This window comes from Anolis sagrei, chromosome 3 (genome assembly GCF_037176765.1).
Source record: "Anolis sagrei isolate rAnoSag1 chromosome 3, rAnoSag1.mat, whole genome shotgun sequence".
NCBI lineage: Eukaryota > Metazoa > Chordata > Lepidosauria > Squamata > Dactyloidae > Anolis > Anolis sagrei.
This window is the reverse complement of record NC_090023.1, coordinates 255,580,468-255,600,346: the sequence shown is the minus strand read 5'-3', so window position 1 is coordinate 255,600,346 and position 19,879 is coordinate 255,580,468. Positions and strand designations below refer to the sequence as shown.

The 19,879-nt window shown below is 38.4% G+C and overlaps 1 protein-coding gene across 3 annotated transcripts in view; it reads right to left on the bottom strand.

Annotated features, from left to right (window-relative positions):
* Positions 1-19,879, bottom strand: part of NAALADL2 (N-acetylated alpha-linked acidic dipeptidase like 2) — a 972,343-nt gene that overhangs the window by 124,916 nt on the left and 827,548 nt on the right. For all 3 annotated transcript variants that reach the window (XM_067466051.1, XM_067466050.1, XM_060767493.2), the window contains one exon: positions 2,563-2,658. In XM_067466051.1, the coding sequence (XP_067322152.1) occupies positions 2,563-2,658 (96 nt within the window). The remainder of the gene's footprint in view (positions 1-2,562; positions 2,659-19,879) is intronic.

Below are 19,879 nucleotides of genomic sequence, written 5' to 3'. Positions count from 1 at the left end.
AAGTGAAAGAGCCCAAGGACTTAATTGTACAACAAAGGAATATTTTTTCACATCTTTTGCTCCAGTGTTTGATGAGAAACTCTTTCATCAAATATGCAAATATTGTCTTGAAGATAGAAGCTCAGGGAATGTGTTTACCTATAAGAAGATAGGCTATCATAACAGATGTGAGAATAAAAGAAATGTAGGTTTCTCTGGAGAAATAGTAAGCACCAACATTTTCTTTACACATAAATGAATTGCATCTTGTAATGGAAAGTATTAGTTTTGGTACCCCTAAACCCAAAGTTCAGCTTGCTCTTCAGAGAGAAAACCCCACATCTCACAACCCTGCTAGGCTATTCCAAACTGATCTTGCTTTACACATAGTTCAGTACAAATACACTTTCTGCCAGAGGCCATAATATGTTCCTATAAATTTGTATATAATTAAAATTTCAATGCAACAAGATAAGCAGTATGTAATTAATACAGTTAAAATGATGAATTCACATCCCATAAAATCATTTATCCAAGTAATGTGTCACAAGTATATTAGTGTCCATATTTTTTTTCTTGCCTTGGTGAAATTTAATACAAGCGTAGTCAGTTTCTGATCGACCTCCCTATTTCGAAAGTATTTAGGGGCAAAGGGGGAGGACATTTGATTGATGTCTACTGCTATGAAATGTTATAGGAAACAATTATGCCTCACTCAATCTCCCAAAAGAACCCCCAACCCTGCTACGTGGTTATCAAATGGACAATACAGCAAAACTTCCATTTCCCCTCAATGCACAGGAAACACATTTTCTATGGTAAGCGTTATGTTTGGACTCCAACCCTCCCATATGTTTTCTGCACATTTGAAAGCATTTAAGTGGAAAAGAATACTACAGAAATTGTCTTGTGAATTAGCATGGAATCATGGAAGACTTGGCATTCCTACACTATATCTGTCAAGGTGTGCTGTGTGCATAAATCTCAGTTTTCTATTATAAAAATGTATATGGAAGATAGGTTGATCTAACATGAGTAGGATGGAGAATCTGTTCTGGTTTTTACCCTGTGTTTTAGAGTTGTTGTCTATGTTTTATTGAGAATATAGAACTCACAATCTCAGACATTTCTCTTAAAATCAGGGCTAAAACCCAAAGCAAATTTATTTATTTATTTATTTATTTGCTTTATTTCTATACCGCGTTTCTCAACCTAATTAGGCGACTCAATGCGGTTTACACAATGTTAAATTAACACAACAATAACAATTAAAACACATCATACACAGTAGCAAACACACAACAATCATACATAATGCCTCGATCACAAACAAGATCCAGTCTCATAATCCTTGTGCCATTCCTATGTTCAATTTACCGTCATCCTATGTTCGATTGCGCTGATTAGCCAAATTCCCAGCCAAACGACATTAAGACCAGCTACCTTCCTGAAATATACTGCCAATAAATTAGTCAAAAGTCTTCATCATATAAAAAGAGAAAGAGACAATGATACAAACTCTGGGTCTCTTATAAAGGTTCTTTTTTTAAATATGAAGAAATGTAGACACTGGGACACTGTCCTATCACACTTTTCAGGTAATATTTCCTTCTGAAGTAGAAGTACCTCATAAATACCAATGGTGCTGTGGAAATCAAAGAGGCACAAATGGAGGGTAAAAGGGAGAAATGTGTCAAGAGGAAGGTGGGTCAAGCCAACTTTTTGGGACCTCCTTCCATTCAGAGATCGATGCCCTCATTGAAAAGAACATACAGATCAAGAATAGGTCTCTACAGCCACCTACGGACCCATTACCAAGATCCTACACTTGGAAGGCAAACTCAGTCATGAGGGATTGCCTACGATGGTGAACCTCATAAGTAGATATGCATAAAATAGATTTCTTCATGCATTTAAACAAATATCCAAGGCACCATATACAATTACTTCCAATCCCCTTTGAAATTAATTTATTACAGTAAGACCCCTGTAACTGCAGAACCCATGTTTAGAGTTCACTCACCCACATCCGAGGGAAAGTGCCTTTTTAGGAATTTTCTAGGTCTTCCAGGCAATTTTGATGTTTTCCCTGAAAATTCACCATACAGTTGCCTCAGAGGACCTATTACATAGATTTGGATCCTCTCTAGAAATCTCTAAGCCTTCCAGAACAACACTGTGCTGGGTCAAGTAATTTAATTGTCTTTCGTTCATATCTGTAGTTTCAAATCTGGCCAGGAACCTATCTCTACAGATACAGAGGTCTTACTTATCTAACATGAAAGCAATTGCACATATCTGATGGTTCATCCACACTACATAATTAATATAGTTTGATAATGCTGCCATGATGCAATCTTATGAAATTTTAGGATTTACATTTTCATGAATTACTTAGAATTCTTGAGTGTTTTCCTTTGAACTGCAATGTTAGCCTTTCTAGATGAAAATTCCCCTGCAGATAATTCAAAGTACCATCACAAAGCTTATAAATCCTAGGATTCAATAAGATCAAGTAGTATTAAAATGCTCTAATTGTCCAGTGTGAATACACCTTCACCGATATATCTTAATTTCCTTTACCTTGGCAATGGATTCATGGAGGCTAAAGGAAAAATCCTGTTCCTTGGATACAGTTGGATGTACTGGGAGAAGAGCTTCAGAGAGAAAGCTTGCTGTCTGTGAGGAAGAAATAGAGAAACCTTTAAGACCTCTTATTGATTTTTCCTCTTCAAATACTCTGTTCAGTTTTGCTGAAAGGTTCAAAAGACCTTAAATTGTTTTAAAGTTTGTGCTGATTATTAGACTTCATTTAAGTGATCTATTTTACATTCCAAGTGTAGAAAGAGAGAGGATATTTTCCCATCGTTCTCTCACTCTCTCATAAAAACATGTTCTGTAATGATGACTGGCTTAGTAAATATACTTTCACATTTGGCATATTCTTTTGCTGGAGGGGAGAAAATCCATACTGATTTAATTTTAATGTAGCTAACAATTTCAAGACTTAGACTGACTAATTTACTAGCCATACATTTTATATACACAACAATTTAGAGCTATAAAACACAAACATTTATCACAATGCAAAGAATAAATGCAGTTTTGTTTTCTAACATGTTTTTAGAAATCTATCAGTATTTAGCACCGTGGTCCGGCTATTAACACTGTTAAACTGAGATGATTGCATAGCATCTCTGTCCATCACTTTTTCAGTAATTTTACTGCATAATATGATTAACATCTGGTTCACACATTGTTGTGTGCCTTTAAGACATTTCTGACTTATGGAAACCTTAAATCAAACATAACACAGGTTATTTTTTTGTGGGGAGGGGCAACATTTGTTCAGAGAGAGTTTGCCTATGACTTGCTCTAAGTTTGATATTTTTAAAATATATATTTTTGAAAAACAGTTATTAGTTTTTGAAAACTACCATGTAGATTGAAGACAGTAATAACTGATGTACAAATTGCAACAGTATCCACACGGCATAAAACTGTAATCTCTGAAGGGGAGAAAAGAACAACATTGTTGCTTTTTAATGAAGCTGGAACATTAGCCGTGAAGGGAATTAGTGGAGATCAATACAGTGCAATGAATCAGAACCTTCTAACTGCAGGTGTAGTGTGCAGGTAATGTCGCCAAAAAAATGCATATAACTAACCTATTCTACTGTAGCGACACTGTTGCTTCATATCTCATTATGCATAATATAAACCTGGCTGAGAAATTTCCACTTGACAAATCATCTGTCACAATCCCATCACTCTCCTTGGCTTCTAGTATTTTATGGAGGTATGCTTTAATATGTGTATTTTACGAAGTGTTTTAAAATGATTATGTGTTTGTTTATGTTTTAGTAATGCTGTAACCCACCTCAAGCCGTGAGGAGAGGAAGAGAAGAAAAAAAACCTATTATTAATATTAGTAGTAGTAGTAAGCAATAAAAGCAGAAACTGTCCTCAGCAAGAATAATATAGTGTTGACTCTGAAGATTTCAGAAGAATTGTCCTTATAGGGTTTGAAGAAATATGAAACATGTGTCCCCTCATATGTTGCTGGTCTCCAGTAATTGACTCCTAATGTCTCCATTAGAGCAGAGCAATTAAATACACAGGGTTTATTTATGGAATATATCCACAACATAGAACTGCATCTAATGAAACATATATGAGATGAAAATCCAGGATGAGCCTAAATATCCAATAACCAAGGGCCCTTCCACACAGCCATATAACCCAAAATATCAAGGCAGGGAATCCCACAATATCTGCATTGAACTGGGTTATTTGAGTCCACACTTCCATATATTCCAGTTCAAAGCAGATATTGTGGGTTTCGTGCCTTGATATTCTGGGTTATATGGCTGTGTGGAAGGGCACTATGGGACTATGATTGCCATCCTTTTCGGGTATACAGAGGCACACATGAACTGTAATCCCTTTGTGTGTCTTTTTTTTTTGGTCAAGGTAGTGATTGGTATATCCTAATAATAATAATAATAATAATAATAATAATAATAATAATAATAGTCATCATGATAATCATCACCATCATGATATGCCCTTTGCATTGGCTAAGTCCCTGTCTCCTGACTTCCTACAGAGTCATGGAAGTCCCTATCTCCATTGCAATTCTTTGTCTGCTAACGGAAGGAAGATTGGAGAAGTGTCCTCACAGATGCAAAATGATTACATGATTTGCAGAGATATGCAGCAGACCTCAGTAGCCCTCACAGAAGCATGCAAATATTTTTCTTCTGGTCACAGAGACATATGTTCAGGATATACTGTTGTTGTCTGAAGAAAAAGGAAGAGGAGAAGGGAGAGGAGTAGGAGGGGGATATTTAAAATCCCAGTTGGATGTGATCCAAACAGTGGAATGCCTGAAGAATTTCCATTACAGCTCTGTTGATTATATATATATATATATATATATATATATATATATATATATATATATGGCAGTATACAGTCTCATAGGTGATAAATACCTGTGTTTGGGGAACCTATTTATAAAGTTTCTCCAAGCATATTCAAAAGTCAGCTTCCAGATGCTAAATTCTGTATATATTCACATTTACTAGAGTCCTGAATTTTGGAATGGTAAACTTCAAAACCATGATTAATCCATTCCTTACTTGCCAGAAAGTTCATTCCCTTTTAGAGACTATATATTACTGTGAAGTGTTGAAATTGAAGCTTTTGGTTTAAAAGTAATGTTAATGCTGTTCGAAGATTTAACAGGATTGATTTGCTGTGCCTGGCATTTTGCAATGTTCCCTCTTTGCTTCTGACAGCTAGGACTCTGCTCTGGGGGCTTTGGGTGTTTTAAGCTTCAGTGGTTGAAAGAGAAGAAATAAGAAAGGAATCTTCTCATGGCTTGCACTCCTTTTCTACAAAGAACTCAGCCTGGCTGCTTCACTTAAACACATTTTGACACTTGTGACATTTCAAGAAAAATTTATATTGGGCAAAAGTTCCCAGCAGTTTCCATCCCAATCAATTTTCGTCTGCAGTGCAATCTCTCATTCACGCAATCTATATACATTTTTTAAGAAAACAAAAACAATTTATGGCCCCGAATACATGCCATATTACCAAGATTCAGTCTGAGCTCTTTTCATCCATAGTTTGTTGTTATGTGCCTTCAAGTCAACTAGACACTGTCATAGGTTTTTCTTGGCATGATTTATTCAGAGGAAGTTTGCCATTGCCTTGTACTAAGTCTAAGAGAGTTTGACTTCTACAAAGTCACTCAGCAGTTTCCATAGCTGAAAAATGCATTGAACTTTGATCTCCTGAAGACTTAGTTCAACACTCAAAGTGCCATACCATTCTGGCTCTCTACCAACATGGTGAAAATCTCTGCAGATGAAAACCTATTAGAATACTGTTCGGTTTTTAACTAATCAATTGTGCCAGTGATACTACATGCAAGTAGCACTATCCCAATTGTTTCAACAGGTTATGGCACTCCTGAAATGATGTGCAGGGACAATTTTGCCATCTTTCCACCATTCTGGCAAAACTGATTCTCTCTCTCTCTCTCTCTCTCTCTCTCTCTCTCTCCCTTTCTCTCCTTTCCCCCAATCTTGACGAGTCCAGCTAATAGTGAGGGCCCTTCCAGAAAGCCATTTAATCTGAAATAAAAAATGGAATTAAAAATTCCGGTACTTTAAGGACAGTCCTCACACAGAGACATAAGTTCCAGAAAATGGTCTCATGACATCCAGAAAGGTTTGGCTAATGCATATTGAAGGGAACCACAAAGAACACAGGACTTCCACCAGAGGTTTTATTATTTTTATTATTATTTTAAATGAAAATGCACAACAGTGCATTTAAGCAAAATTAAGGAAGCCATAGTATAAAGTTTGCTACTATATGAGAAACACAGAGAGAGAAATTGCCAGCAATGAATAGGTAATAATCAACAAAACACTTGAACCAAAATGCTCATTCTTAACAGAACCATAAATGTATTCTTTGAATAGCTTAAAGGAACTAAGTCTAGTGTTTTCCAAGTGTGTTACAACATCACAGTGCTAAAGCTTATGTGGAGGAATGGGAAGAACCCTTCTTAGTTTTAACAACATTTTTAGTGATAAGGGTGTGAACTATGAAATTGACATTTTGTAAAGTCTTTGGTGGTGGCTTTCTATCTCTCTTAAACTTCTTTCTGAGAAGTGACTGAACTGAGAGAGAGACTGCTCCAAAGTACTTGCCATTCTTGGAGAATGAAATAAAATATTTGAAAATATATGTATTTTAAAATAAGTCACATGTTTTTAGTTGTTTCTCAAATGTCAAGAAAAACTTTTAAGAAGAATGCTGGAGTTTGGGACATCTTTGCAATTCAAAATATATTCTCTGTGAAATTTTGATTTATATGCTCTGCTCAGATAACAGAAACATTGCTTCATGTCTTCTATTCTATGCAAAATATGTAGCCAATTTCTATACAGAAAAAGATGTTTTCCTGTGCAAAACAAATATGTGTAATTTTTTGTGCAGAATGAGTCTTGAACTGTATATCTATCAAAAACTTCAATTTTCAAAGATTTCCTAACAGTGAGTAAAATATGCTAAAATTACAAATTGTTTCCTTCAAGAAGAAAATTGGCAAAGAATCTTATCCCTACACATGTTGTACAAAGCCTGCCATCCCAGACAGAGGGATTAGAAAAGAGACTGAAAAAACCACACATCCAGTTGGACTGAATAGGCAGTTCACCCCGGGAGAGGTGGAAAAATGGCAGAGGAATGAAGCAGGAAGGATTAAGGTCAGGAAAAACAGCCCAGGAGGCACACTTTGCCATCACAGCTTTCAATATCCAACCTAACATTTATGTTATAGGACCAATTTTGTCTTTGAAAGGCACTAGTCCACCCCATAATTGCCTTAAGCTATTTTAACTAAGATTTAAAATGTCTTGATTTAACTTGTCAAATTGTGTCATTTGTCTCTTTAGTCTGTTTCAATTATTTTTCCTGTTTTGAATTGTTTAAACCATGTCAATGGATTTTAATGCTGCCTGAGATCTTTAGATATTGGGTATGAGTATCTAGTCACAAGTCTGGAAAGAGCTCAGTCCCAGTGCTTTTAAGCAAGATTCTGCAAATGTTAAATATCACTGGCAGTAGGTTCTTGTGGGTTTTTTCGGGCTATAGAGCCATGTTCTAGAGGCATTTCTCCTGATGTTTCGCCTGCATCTATGGCAAGCATCCTCAGAGGTTGTGAGGTCTGTTGGAAGTAGGAAAAATGGGTTTATATATCTGTGGAATGGCTGGGGTGGGGCAAGGAGCTCTTCCCTGCTGCAGTTAGGTGTGAATGTTTAGCTGATCACCTTCATTAGCATTTGAAGGTCTGCCTGAGCCTGGGAAAATCTGTTGCTGGGAGGTGTTAATCTGTGCCTGGTTTTTTTCCTCTCTGTTGTTTAGCTGTTATAATTTTAGAGTTTTTTAATACTGGTAGCCAGATTTTGTTCATTTTCATGGCAGTGTTTTTATATAAGTATGGTACATTTGTTGAGTATGCTTATATCATTGATATGTGTACACACAGAGAATAAAGGTTTTATTTGGGCTTTAAATAAATACATAATTTAATCTCTCCCCCCCCCCTCTTTTTAAAATACCAGGTTATTGTATATGATTTCTCTGACAATATACATTTATTTACACAGCACTTGTAATATGCTATATTAACAAAAAATAACAAAAGTAGTGTGGATCAAAACACCATGCATCCCAGTTCCTTCAGTTTGGGTGAATGTTGAACCCAGCCATTATTACACTGTGGGGCCAGTTAGAGAAAAGAAGGAGTCAGAAGGGTTAGGATTTCCCCTATTCATAACATGTTTAAAGAAATAATCTAAATAACTAAAACTGCAAGAAAGCCTACTCAATCATGCACCATTTCCATGTCACTAATAATGTGCTCTCCAGCAAGCAAATTAAATCAGTTCTAGCTTCTAAACTTAAAAACGGAGATATGACCTTTGGTATCCGGTTGGACACATCTTGGACATTATCACAACAGCCTTTCTTGTTGCAATTGCATCCATTAAACAAACAGAAACATATTGTAGCAAGCACTTTTATATATTGTCAGCACTTATTGATTGTAAATTCCGGACAGCCTTGCATACTTTGCCCTACCCAGCACATGTACACTATGCTTTTTCTATTTTCTGATTCCTGCCTATTTTGCAGTCAGCTGTTCCTGCATTCTCATGAGACCTTACTCTGCTACACAATACCAGAACTGCAGTGGAAGGACATTATTGCACAAGGACTAGTAAATGAATTACAGTGAATGATTCATTGATAGGATTTTCCCATCATTAAAAAGCAACATTCTAATCACAACTGGAGTGCAATGTGGCTACAGGACAGACACAACATATGTAGTAAACATTTTTTTATTTAGCCATAATTGTGGTTTATCAACCTCACATGATAAAGTCCCTAGACTAGACACATAGAGTCAATTGTTGAATGGCAAGTCAATGCCAACTGATTCAATAGGTTACTCTAGTTGGGACTAACAATGGGATTTAGCTCAAAATTAATTCATGGATTACACAACATGATAATTATTCAAGCAGAATAAACAAATGTACTATTTTGAAGAATAAAACAGATACACATATGTCTCATTACACATATTCCCACTCTTGGGAATCTGGAGAATCTCTGCCATCTATTTGCAGACACTTTATATAATGTTGCTACTCCATTTCTTGGAAATTCTAAGCAACAGAATGTTTTTAAAAAGAGTTTTGCTTGCTAAAAGTAGGTGTGAACTGTGTCATAACAAAATAGTATATTTATGCACTGTCCTTGTCAAACATTCTCGCAGATTATTTCCCAACTTTCAGATATCATTTTAAAATACTAAATCTAAAATGGTAGGATAAAGTACTGGTCAACATATGCGAACCAGCAGCAGCTTGAGATGACAAGCAAACACTCTCTCTGTGTGCTCCTATATCAGAAGATAGCATCTGTTGAGCAGTCAGTGCTCTTCTCCCTTCAAATAAATACTGAAAATAAGCCTTCTGTCACATCCAAGATGAAGTGAGATTCTGAAGATCTGAATGATGGGTGAGGCTACTACAGTTCATTGATATATATGCTGCAAAACTGGAAATAGAGTCATCTACTCGGTTTTGCTCCTTCCAAACAGCATTAGCATAAGCTGGACAAAGGTAAGGTTGGTAAGTAAGCCAGGGTTTAATAAGCAGACATGGGACATATCTGTGAAAGGACCCTGATTTAGATCTTGCTACAAGACATCTTGCTTAAATAAAACTGCCATATTTACTCGAATCTAATGCTCACCTTTTTTGACTAAATTATCTTCCCAAAATTGTGGTGTATGTTAAATTCACATAATATGGTAAATACTTTTTTGAGTTTCAGGATTTTGAAAATTAAGGTGCATATTAGATTTGATGGTGCATTCGACTCAAGTAAATACAGTCACAACGAAGATGAATGTAGACATGCACAGATTCGGAAGCCTTTTGCTTTTGACCAAGGAGCAAACTGTCAGTGTATGATTTATGTATGAAGTATGTTTAAATGTAATTTTATGTAGTAGGAATGTGATTGTAATAGAATTGTGTTGCCAGGATGTATGTTTACACAGAAGGGTCAAACAGAGAAGTTACGGCTGTGAGAATGTGACCCTGAATTCTTGCCATGTGGAAGTTTAGGGAATGCCAGAGATAACCTCCCTTCCAGCTGCAGTTTGTTTTAAGTGCCTATCGCTTTCGTTTTGTGTTCTTCGTGTCTGCTCGCTGATGGTGTGTGTTTGGATTTATGAACTGCTCAAGTAAAGCTGAAACCTGCTTTTTACCGGTGACTCCAAAGTCCATTATTCAGTGCTTCCGTGATTCTTCTGCTAGCCCTAACACAAACTCAGTTGTTTGTCTTTTGCAGAGTTTATAGACAAGAACATGTATACATACAGATTCCAATTGTTCTGTTTGAGCCACAAGCCTTGTAGAATCTCCTTATATAAATGTTTGGCTGGAGTGACACTTAAAAATGTACCTGTTCCAACTAACAAACATATTCAACTTAAGAACAAATGTACAGAATCTATCTTGTTCATAACTTAGGGACTGGCCATACACAACTACAGTACTTTATTACTATGTATTTAATTACCATGTCTGTATCCTATATACAAAGTATAGGCAAGGCACTAGATCTTTCTGAATTCTAAAACTACATATGCCAGTATTTAACTGCCATGGCAGCTACATGGCATTAAAGTTCTACAAATGTGTTGTGCAAAAGAGACCTAGTTCTTCAGTAACCCTTCCCATCTCTTTTTACTGAGGTTTGAGATTGTTCTGAGTCGAATAGTAGGCATGAGGATGAACAGACAGCTTCTTAGACTCAAATACCTCATCACAATAGAGAATGAATCCACTTTAAATCTGGTTTCTGCTTCTGAAGCCGTTGCTCTTTGAGTTTCAGAAGCCAATTCTGGGGTTTGTAATTTAGGGAGGCGCCTTTAACAGCCTCACTAAACTACAAACCCCAGAATTCAGCAGGAGGCAGAAACTGGATTTAAAATGGATTCATTCTCTAGTATGATTAAGTGGTTGGATGATCATTTTAAAAGAGGAAATGTTGAGGGAATGACTATAAGTTAATTGATAATTTAGTAGCTAAATTGCAGAGGGGAAAATCAAGATGGAAGCTCTTGATGCCTGTTCTACAAGACAAATCTAAGCATTTACAGAAAACCTCACATAGTTAATTAGCTGCACTGCAAAATCCCAAAAAATGATATTAGTATTAATCATAATATGGATATATAGCAAATATTATTAATTCACCCATTTTTTTCAGAAGGTAGTTGAGGTACATCTTTTATGCAGACCTTTAAATATTGAGCAGTGGCTTTAATGTATTCTGCAAGGTTTTTGTCTCTTTATGTATTTTTAATTTTTATTCCAGCACCTACCTTAATGATATTTATGTGGGGCTGGCATCTAAATATATAAGTACTTGGTTGATCCCCAAAAAATTGGTTCAAAACTCATTTTGGATGTAGAAGGCGCTGGTAGTTTGAGTCTAAAGTCACTTCCTTTTTTAAAAAAAAATGAAAACTTTCCAAAACTTCGGAATAGCTTCATTAATAGCACACATGCATGCGCAGTAGGGGAAAAAAACAGCACTGGCACTGGGGAAACTTCAGGGGCTCTTCCACTCAGGCCACTCCTGATCGAGGGTCTCTTCCACTCCAGGCCTGCCTCGGCTGTCAATTCGGAGGAGGAGGAGGAGGTGATACACTCTCAGGACTACTGTGTCGCCTCCTCCTCCTCTGCATGAACAGCTGAGGCAGGCCTGGAGTGGAAGATCCCCTTAATCAGGCTGAAGCCTGGAAGCAGGTACCATGTGGCACCTGAAGGCTGCCCTCCAGAGCTGCTTGGCTCCTGCTGCCGTTCCTTCCTTCCCCCTCTCCTCCCCTTACTCCTTTCCTTTCTTTTCCTTCATTCACTTCTTTCCTTTCCTTCCCTTACTCCTATCCTTTTCTCCTTTCCTTTCCTTTCTTTTCCTTCTTTCATTCACTTTCTTCCTTTCCGTCACCTTCTTCCCTGTCCTTCCCTTCTTCTTTCCCTAACTAATTTCTTTTCCTTATTTCCTTCACTCACTTTCTTTTCTTCCTTCACTTTTTTCCCTTCTTCTTTCCCTTACTCTTTCCTTTCCTTTCCTTACCCTCCTGCCCTCCCTCCCTTCCACTTCTTTCTTCCCTTCCTTCCCCGGTTTTGGGAAATGTCACCTTGAACCAAAGTTGCCAAAGATAGGTGAAAAGGCACCCAAAGCCTGGCCCCAGTCAGCCCCCACTTTCTCTCTGCCTTTTCAGGCAAGTTTGTCTCCAACTTTGTTAAAGAATTAGGCTGTGTGTGTGTCCATAAATTAGGCAATTGGTGAAAAAACTTTAAGATTACGCTGACACATTATTGGGTTTGGGGAGGGAAGTTTCCCTTTTGAGAATCGCCCTGGAGCCTTTGTTGTTGTTGTTGTTGTTGTAGTTGTTGTTCTTCTTCTTCTTCTTCTTCTTCTTCTTCTTCTTCTTCTTCTTCTTCTTCTTCTTGCTTTTCCCCTTTCGTGCTAGGAAACTGGGCTTGGGGGGTGACTTGATTTGTAAGGTTTTGGAGGCCCCCAAAATTGGAGAAGAAGGTCCAATACCGGGGGTGTGTGCTTCTGAAGCCGTTGCTCTTTGAGTTTCAGAAGCCAAGTTATTGCGGTTGGAAGCATTCCCGTTTCAGGCTGAAGGCTCCAAACTTGACTTGGCACTCAACTCCAACACTTGATGGGCTTCCTTCTTGACTCCTTCCTTCAAGGGCCTGTTTATTTTTTCAAAACATTCTCAGACAGTTTCTTCCTTTGGGTCTTCCTTAATGGGATGTGCAAAGAGAACACATAGGATCTGGATGGTCCCTCGACAGCAAAGGCACCTTGCCATCCAGTGCGCCTGCCTTCTGATTACTTCTGCATGCATAATTTCTGAGCTGGAAGCATCTCCAGAAAACTCAATGGGGAAGACGACTTGGGTGGTGGAGTGGGGCCAGATTTCGGTGGATCGCATTGACAGCCGAGGTGGGCCTGGAGTGGAAGAGCCCCTTGGTTAGGCTGTAGCTCAGTAGCAGAAGCCAAGCAGCTCCAGAGGGCAGCCCTCAGGTGCCACTTGGCTCCCGCTGCCAGGTTTCAGCCTGACTGAGGGGTTCTTCCACTCCAGGCCTGCCTTGGCTGTTAAAGCAGGAGGGAGGGGGAAGAGGAGGTGACACAGCCATCCGGCGAGTGTATCGCCTCCTCCTCCTCCTCTGCATTAGACAAAGACTGCTGCTTGACCATTTTAGCTAATGAGCAGCAAGGCAATGTGGGAAATGTAGTTTAACAGCAGGGCCTTTGGCAATCTCTACCATTGGTGGCCTGTCCTTCACAAACCACAATAATTGCTGTGCTTAGCCACACCCACCTCATCCCTCCCTTGCATTGCCTGGGGAGGGGAAGCATGAGATTTTAAAACTGTTAGGCTTTACAAAAGTTGATTACTGGTTGTGAAAATTAAAATGACCTTGGGAACATTATGGAATATTTATGAAAAAAAAAAGGTAAGTGGTTCAAACTGAGATTTGCCGCTCTCACTTTTTCTGCATGGTTCAAAACTGCTTCGGAAGCCCAAAGTGGGTAGGTTTTTATGACTTTTAGGCTTTTCCAAACCGAACCTATCCAACACTCATAAGTACTCCAAAGCTGAGAAGTAAAGAAAAAAATAAATAAAAGGATGCCATGCCTTTGCCAATTGGAAGCCGCCCTGAGTCCCCCTAGGAGTTGAAAAGGGCAGGGTAAAAATGTTCTAAATAAATAAATAAATTGTCATATATTTTTTCTGAATGGTACATTCAAGAGGGAGGGGAGGAAAGTAGAATTTCCTTTCTTATGTTTTCCAAATAGATATTCTGCTTTGTATTGTCGAAGGCTTTCATGGCCGGAATCACTCAGTTCTTGTGGGTTTTTTCGGGCTCTAGAACATGGCCATATAGCCCGAAAAAAACCCACAAGAACTGAGATATTCTGCTTTGTTTTTAAGTCCTCTGCTGACCAAATGTCAACATGAAAAAGACATCTGCTCTTTATCCCAAAGAGCAGCCTCTAGTCTGATGCTTCAAGGAACACATCTCAGCACTTAACAAGGGCACTATCTTCCCATTGTGTAGGTGTGTTGTGGGTGGTGGAGTGGAAGAAGTGGAAATATAAATATGGACAAATTGATGCACCTTCCCATTGATTATTCAATAGACCCAACAATAGTAGAACTATATTCCTCAGAAACATAATAACTGAAAATGTTATGACACAACGGCACTAATGAAATGTATAACCCCTTTGAAGTCAGAAGGAGTTAAATTATTTCAATGGATAATAAAGAAACTCAGCCTTGGTGCACACTTGATTTTTTTCCTTGCTGCTTTTAATGTAAGTAAGCCATCTGCCCACTCAGATCTTGCCGTGGCAATCTTATTGATCCCCCCCCCCCCACACTAATACTTATATTCAAGGACTAGTCAAGAACTAAAGCTGTTTCAAAGATGTTCTCACCAAGCTTTGCTTGCTTGTCTTCTGTTTTCCAGCTCCCACAAATGAATGTTGTATGGTAACATCTACTAAATACATATTACTGGTTGTTGTTTTTTTTAAAAAAAAAATCGCAACTTGATAATACCAAATGTAACATGGAATCATTATAAGCTTAGTAAAAACACCACAAAAGTTCAGGCATTGATTATATTTATTGTTCCTTACTGGCCTGATTTATCTCTGTCTTTCCCCCAAAACTTATCTTACAGCAGATGGAGATTCTTACAGTCTCCAAAAATTCACAGATGACACCAAAGTGGAGATGGCAACAATTATGAGTGAGAATGGAAGCACAAGCAAGGAGAAACTTCATCAGCTTGCTTTTGTTTGAACCTACTGGGAATTACTAGATTTGGCCTGTGTCACACCCCTGCTAAGTTAATTGAGTACAAACCATTTTTTTTTTGCACTTTAAATGCATTTACAGAAACTGAAGTAATCCACTGGTACTGGTATTCACAAGAGGGTCTTTTATCAATACGTAAATAAACTCATAATAAATCAGACTAGTCCTTAGATAGAGCCCAAACCATTTAAAAGTTAAATCAACACAATGAATTCAACCCCAAAGGCAAATGGCAACCCCTGCAGGTCTTCCAGTAACATGAAAACTAGTTTCAGTACCAAACATCATTTACTAGTTTAACTTCGGCAGGTTTGCACCATCAGAAACTCCCAGACTTTCTTCAAGGGTAGTTATATATGAAATGCATGTAGTTAAGTCGCAGCCCAATCCACTGTTGTCCACACAAGCATTATTACATTACTGACCATAGGCAACTCCCTTCCAGAGATCTGCTGACAATGTCACTTCTGGTAAGGTCAAAATAGGTCATCTGGCTATGTGACCAGGAAAAACGACATCCCCACCAACCTCTTCAAGGGAGCTGCATGTGGTCAGCAACACATCACTTGCAGCAATCTAGACACCATAGATCTTCAGAGACACTCCCAGGCTGTATTGGGCAGTTTACTACAGATTAATTGGGTAAGTGCAGACACAGCCTAAGACATGGCTGACTATTTTCAAAACATTTTTATATAGGAGAGGCTTTGGCATTAGAGATGACAAAGAAAAAACTTGGATCTGGACAGATTCAACAGATAGGAGGACTCTGGCCTGTCGGGAAAGGGGTCTCCACCAGGCATGGGCAAACTTTGACCCTCAAGGTGTTTTGGACTTGAACTTCCATAATTCCTAACAACATCATTTTGTTCTTCTGCAACAAATGTTTGGTTTCTCTGACTTTACTAATGTTCATTTGAAGAAGTGTTTTGTGCAACTACAGAGACGTTGATGTTCCTCATTCCCAGCAGAGGGTTATTTCTGATTAGACTTCGATTAAGCATCTAACTCCCAATCTAAAGGCAAACTGTCTCCTTTTCTTTTTAATTTGGACACAATTTTCTGCTGCTCTCAGGTTTCTTGACAGTAATTAACTGACATATGAATCAATTACATTTGGCCTCCAGACTGGGGTGGGAGCATTCCTTTTGATTTAGGTATGGCATGTGTCAAAATATAACTTCTGGTTCCCTCATTCAATTCTTTCAATTACTTATCCTTTTCCCATGTAATTAACTTCATATTTTAGGGATATGAAATATGCATCCCTTTCAGATGCTGTAAAATATTCTGGGCATATTTAAATCACATCACATAAAATGCTATTTCTCATAGCATGGATTGATTTTATTCAAGGGTATAGACTGAGATATATAAACAACCAGATAACTTGGGTTTAAATTCTTCTTTGAATATGAACTCCCTGGATAGCCTTGTTCTAATCATTTATCCTTCTTTAAACTAACAATAATGCTGAACTATTTAATGAAGTTTTGAGTGAGTAGGCATAAAAAGATAAATATTTCAATGGATTTTATATATATATATATATATATATATATATATATATATATATATATATATATATAAATTGTAATTACGGAACTCAATTCTACTCAGTTGAATCAGAGATTATTGAATTATTTGAACTTTCTTATAGACCATTGACACTAACAATGAATATGAGGCAATGTGTGCAAAGAACACATTCAAAACACTGAGAAAATATTGAATAACAGTTCAAAGTATGGAAATAATATAACTGGAACACCTTGCAAATTAGTCTTCTTGCTATATATATATATATATATATATATATATATATTTAACTGTTACACTGTCCAATTAGCCAAATTAAAATTAAAAAACAAAACAGAAATACAATCCAGCGAATTAACACAATCCATTAAATGGGCAGTGCAACACAGCACAAAATGAATAAAAGTGCCAAAAAACATTTCTTTCCAAACTAAACTCTGGGGATGGGGTGTGATAGGATAATAGACTTGTGCACAGATCCATTTTTAGCCAGTCCCTTTGGCTTATCTATTTTGTTTTTGGGTGCATGGACTGGATAGGGCTTTTTCTTAACCCTCTTGCTGACACCCAGGCTCCATTGAAGGGAAGAAAGGAAAGGCTCCCAGGGGAAAAATGTCCTGTTTTGCCCCAGAAACAGCCTTACAACAAGGGTTAAAGCAACTAAAAAAAGGCTTTATTTCAGCAAAAAGATAATACTCTAACAAACAGCAGCAAAAGAACAGAAGAAAAATCCCAAAAAGCAAAGCAAAAGTCTTACATGAGACATGAAACCAGCATCTTTGGCAAAAAGTCTTTGCAAGGCACTAGCTGGAACTGAAAGCAAGGAAACCAGAGCACAAAAGCACTGGGCAGAATGGTTGCTGCCAACATCGACCACTTGTTTTACTGCTGATTTATAGCCCTCAGCTCCCAGTACAAGTGTCCTTAGGGTGAGGTCTGATAGCTCAGCATCCTTGTAGCAATTCCAGTTGACTTTCTCATTTCGCCCTTCAGCATACCTGAAAGGTAGGAACTAGCAGTATGTTTTCCTTGCCCTGTTATTCCTTCTCAACACTTGGCCCCAAATCCCCAATTCCAACATCTTCAACCCCCTGTTCTACCCCTCCCCCTCAGAAGAGGAATGCACAACAAAAAGGGAGCCTTGTACGTTCCCCATTTCCCTCAAAGGGCCAAAAAGAGCCTCTTTTTTCAGATGTGGACAAAATGTCAGTTCGGCAGCATGCTTGTTTTTGGGAGGCACTGGAAAATGGATATAGGGGGCTTCCAGCATTCAGCAAGCAGAAACAGATAGTGATTCACCCAAAATGCACAAGCCTACAGGAAAGTGCATTAAATGATCTAAAATATAACTGAACGGAAACATACATAGGCCTCCTTGAGGACTCAGATCTTCTCTATGAGCCTTCCTGCTTTTCTTAGTAGTGAGAGCAATACACCACATAAAGATACGGGAGAGGACCTTCTCTAGTATGGTGTCCTGGTTGTTGACTGCCCTTCCTTTAGTGGCCCAGATGGCATTGATGTTGACTTCATTTCAATGTCTTATTATTAAATACTTGAGGGACTAATGGTGTTATCCAATTTTCAATTATTAATATATTAAGCTATTATATTGTTAAGCTCTTACTTATTCTAATGTGAAACATGTGTAAAACTGCTTGATTCTTTTTTCTTGAGAGCCAGCATAGTATAGTGATTGAGTGTTGTTCTATGACTCTAGGGATACGGCTTGTATCCTTGCTATTGGATAGGAAACCAAGAAATATCAAGATTGGTTTGACAAAAAATAACAATGAGATCCATCAGCTAATTGACAAGGAAAGGGAAGTCTTCCAAACATGGCAGAGAGACATCAACTGTGCAGCTAAGAAAAAGATCTACACCAGTGCAAAAGCTGGGGTCCAAAGAAGGACAAGAGAACTCAAAAACATTTGGTCAAAAGAAGGCTGAAGAAATCCAACAACTGGCAGATACCCATGATGCTCAGGGATTTTTCAAAGCCACAAAGGTCATCTATGGACCAAGAAACCATGGCATACAGCCTCTACGCTCATCAGATGGAACCAAACTTCTGAAGGACAACAAATCAATTGCACTATGTTGGAAAGAACACTACCAAAGCCTCCTGAACCGCAGCTCCAACATGGCCAAAGAGGTTCTCTCACAAATCCTGCAACATCAAACCAGGGATGAGCTTGCAGCACTGCCTAGTTTGGAAGAAGTCAGCAATGCCATCAGCCAAAACAAACAAACAAACAAACAAACAAACAAAGCCAGTGGACCTGATGGGTTACCTGCTGAAATCTTTAAAGAGGGAGGACCTGAGCTGACACAGCAACTCCACCAGCTCATTAAAAAAGTGGGGGTGACCGAAAAAATCCCAGCAGATTTCAAGGATGCCACCATCATCACACTCTTCAAAAAAGGGGAAAGAACAGACTGCAGAAACTATCGAGGTATCTCCCTTCTAACCTCCACTGGGAAAATCCTTGCAAGAATCCTTGCAAACCACCTTCTACCCATCTCAGAAGACACCCTCCCAGAATCCCAGAATGGCTTCCGCCCCTCCAGAGGAACAGTGGACATGATCTTCACTGCACAACAGCTGCAAGAAAAATGCAGAGAACAAAATCAACCACTATATGTTGTGTTGTTTAATTTGTATAATCATAACATAATTTGATATCTAGTAGGCTTTTCCTTAATCCCTCTATATTATCCTACTTTTTTGCTTATCCAACGTTCTGCTGGCACATTTATGTTGGATAAGCAAGACTCTACAGTATTTGGTTTATTTAACCTTTATACATTCCAGTCAGGCCCATAGCCAGGATTTCGATTTTGGGGGGGGGGCTGAGTTTTTTTCAGGGGGGGGTCGGGGGGGGTGAGTTTTTTTTTGGGGGGGGGGCTGAGTCTGAGTGAAAGAGGGTCTACCCTAGCAAACCTTTTGTATCATTACCCCAATACCCCCATGCATATGGGATATATTGAGTATGGTGATCAGATCATGATATGAATAAACGTAACAGTTTAAATAATGCCTTTTCGTGGACCACCATGAGAATTTCAGGGGGGGGGCTGAAGCCCCTCAAGCCCCCCCCCCCCCCGGCTACATGCCTGATTCCAGTCATCTGCATACCCAGCTGTCAGTCAAACAGGAGGCTTGAATGCAGTCTTGTCTCCTGGCCAGAACTGACCCCAAGAAGACAGAAGACTTTGCAGTCTTGCTTGTCACCAGAACGTGACCCAACAAATCTATGGATTCCAGATAGCATGCTTAGATCTGCACCCCTGAAAGATATCCATCTAATCTCTGTGTAACACTCAAAGGATTGTCTC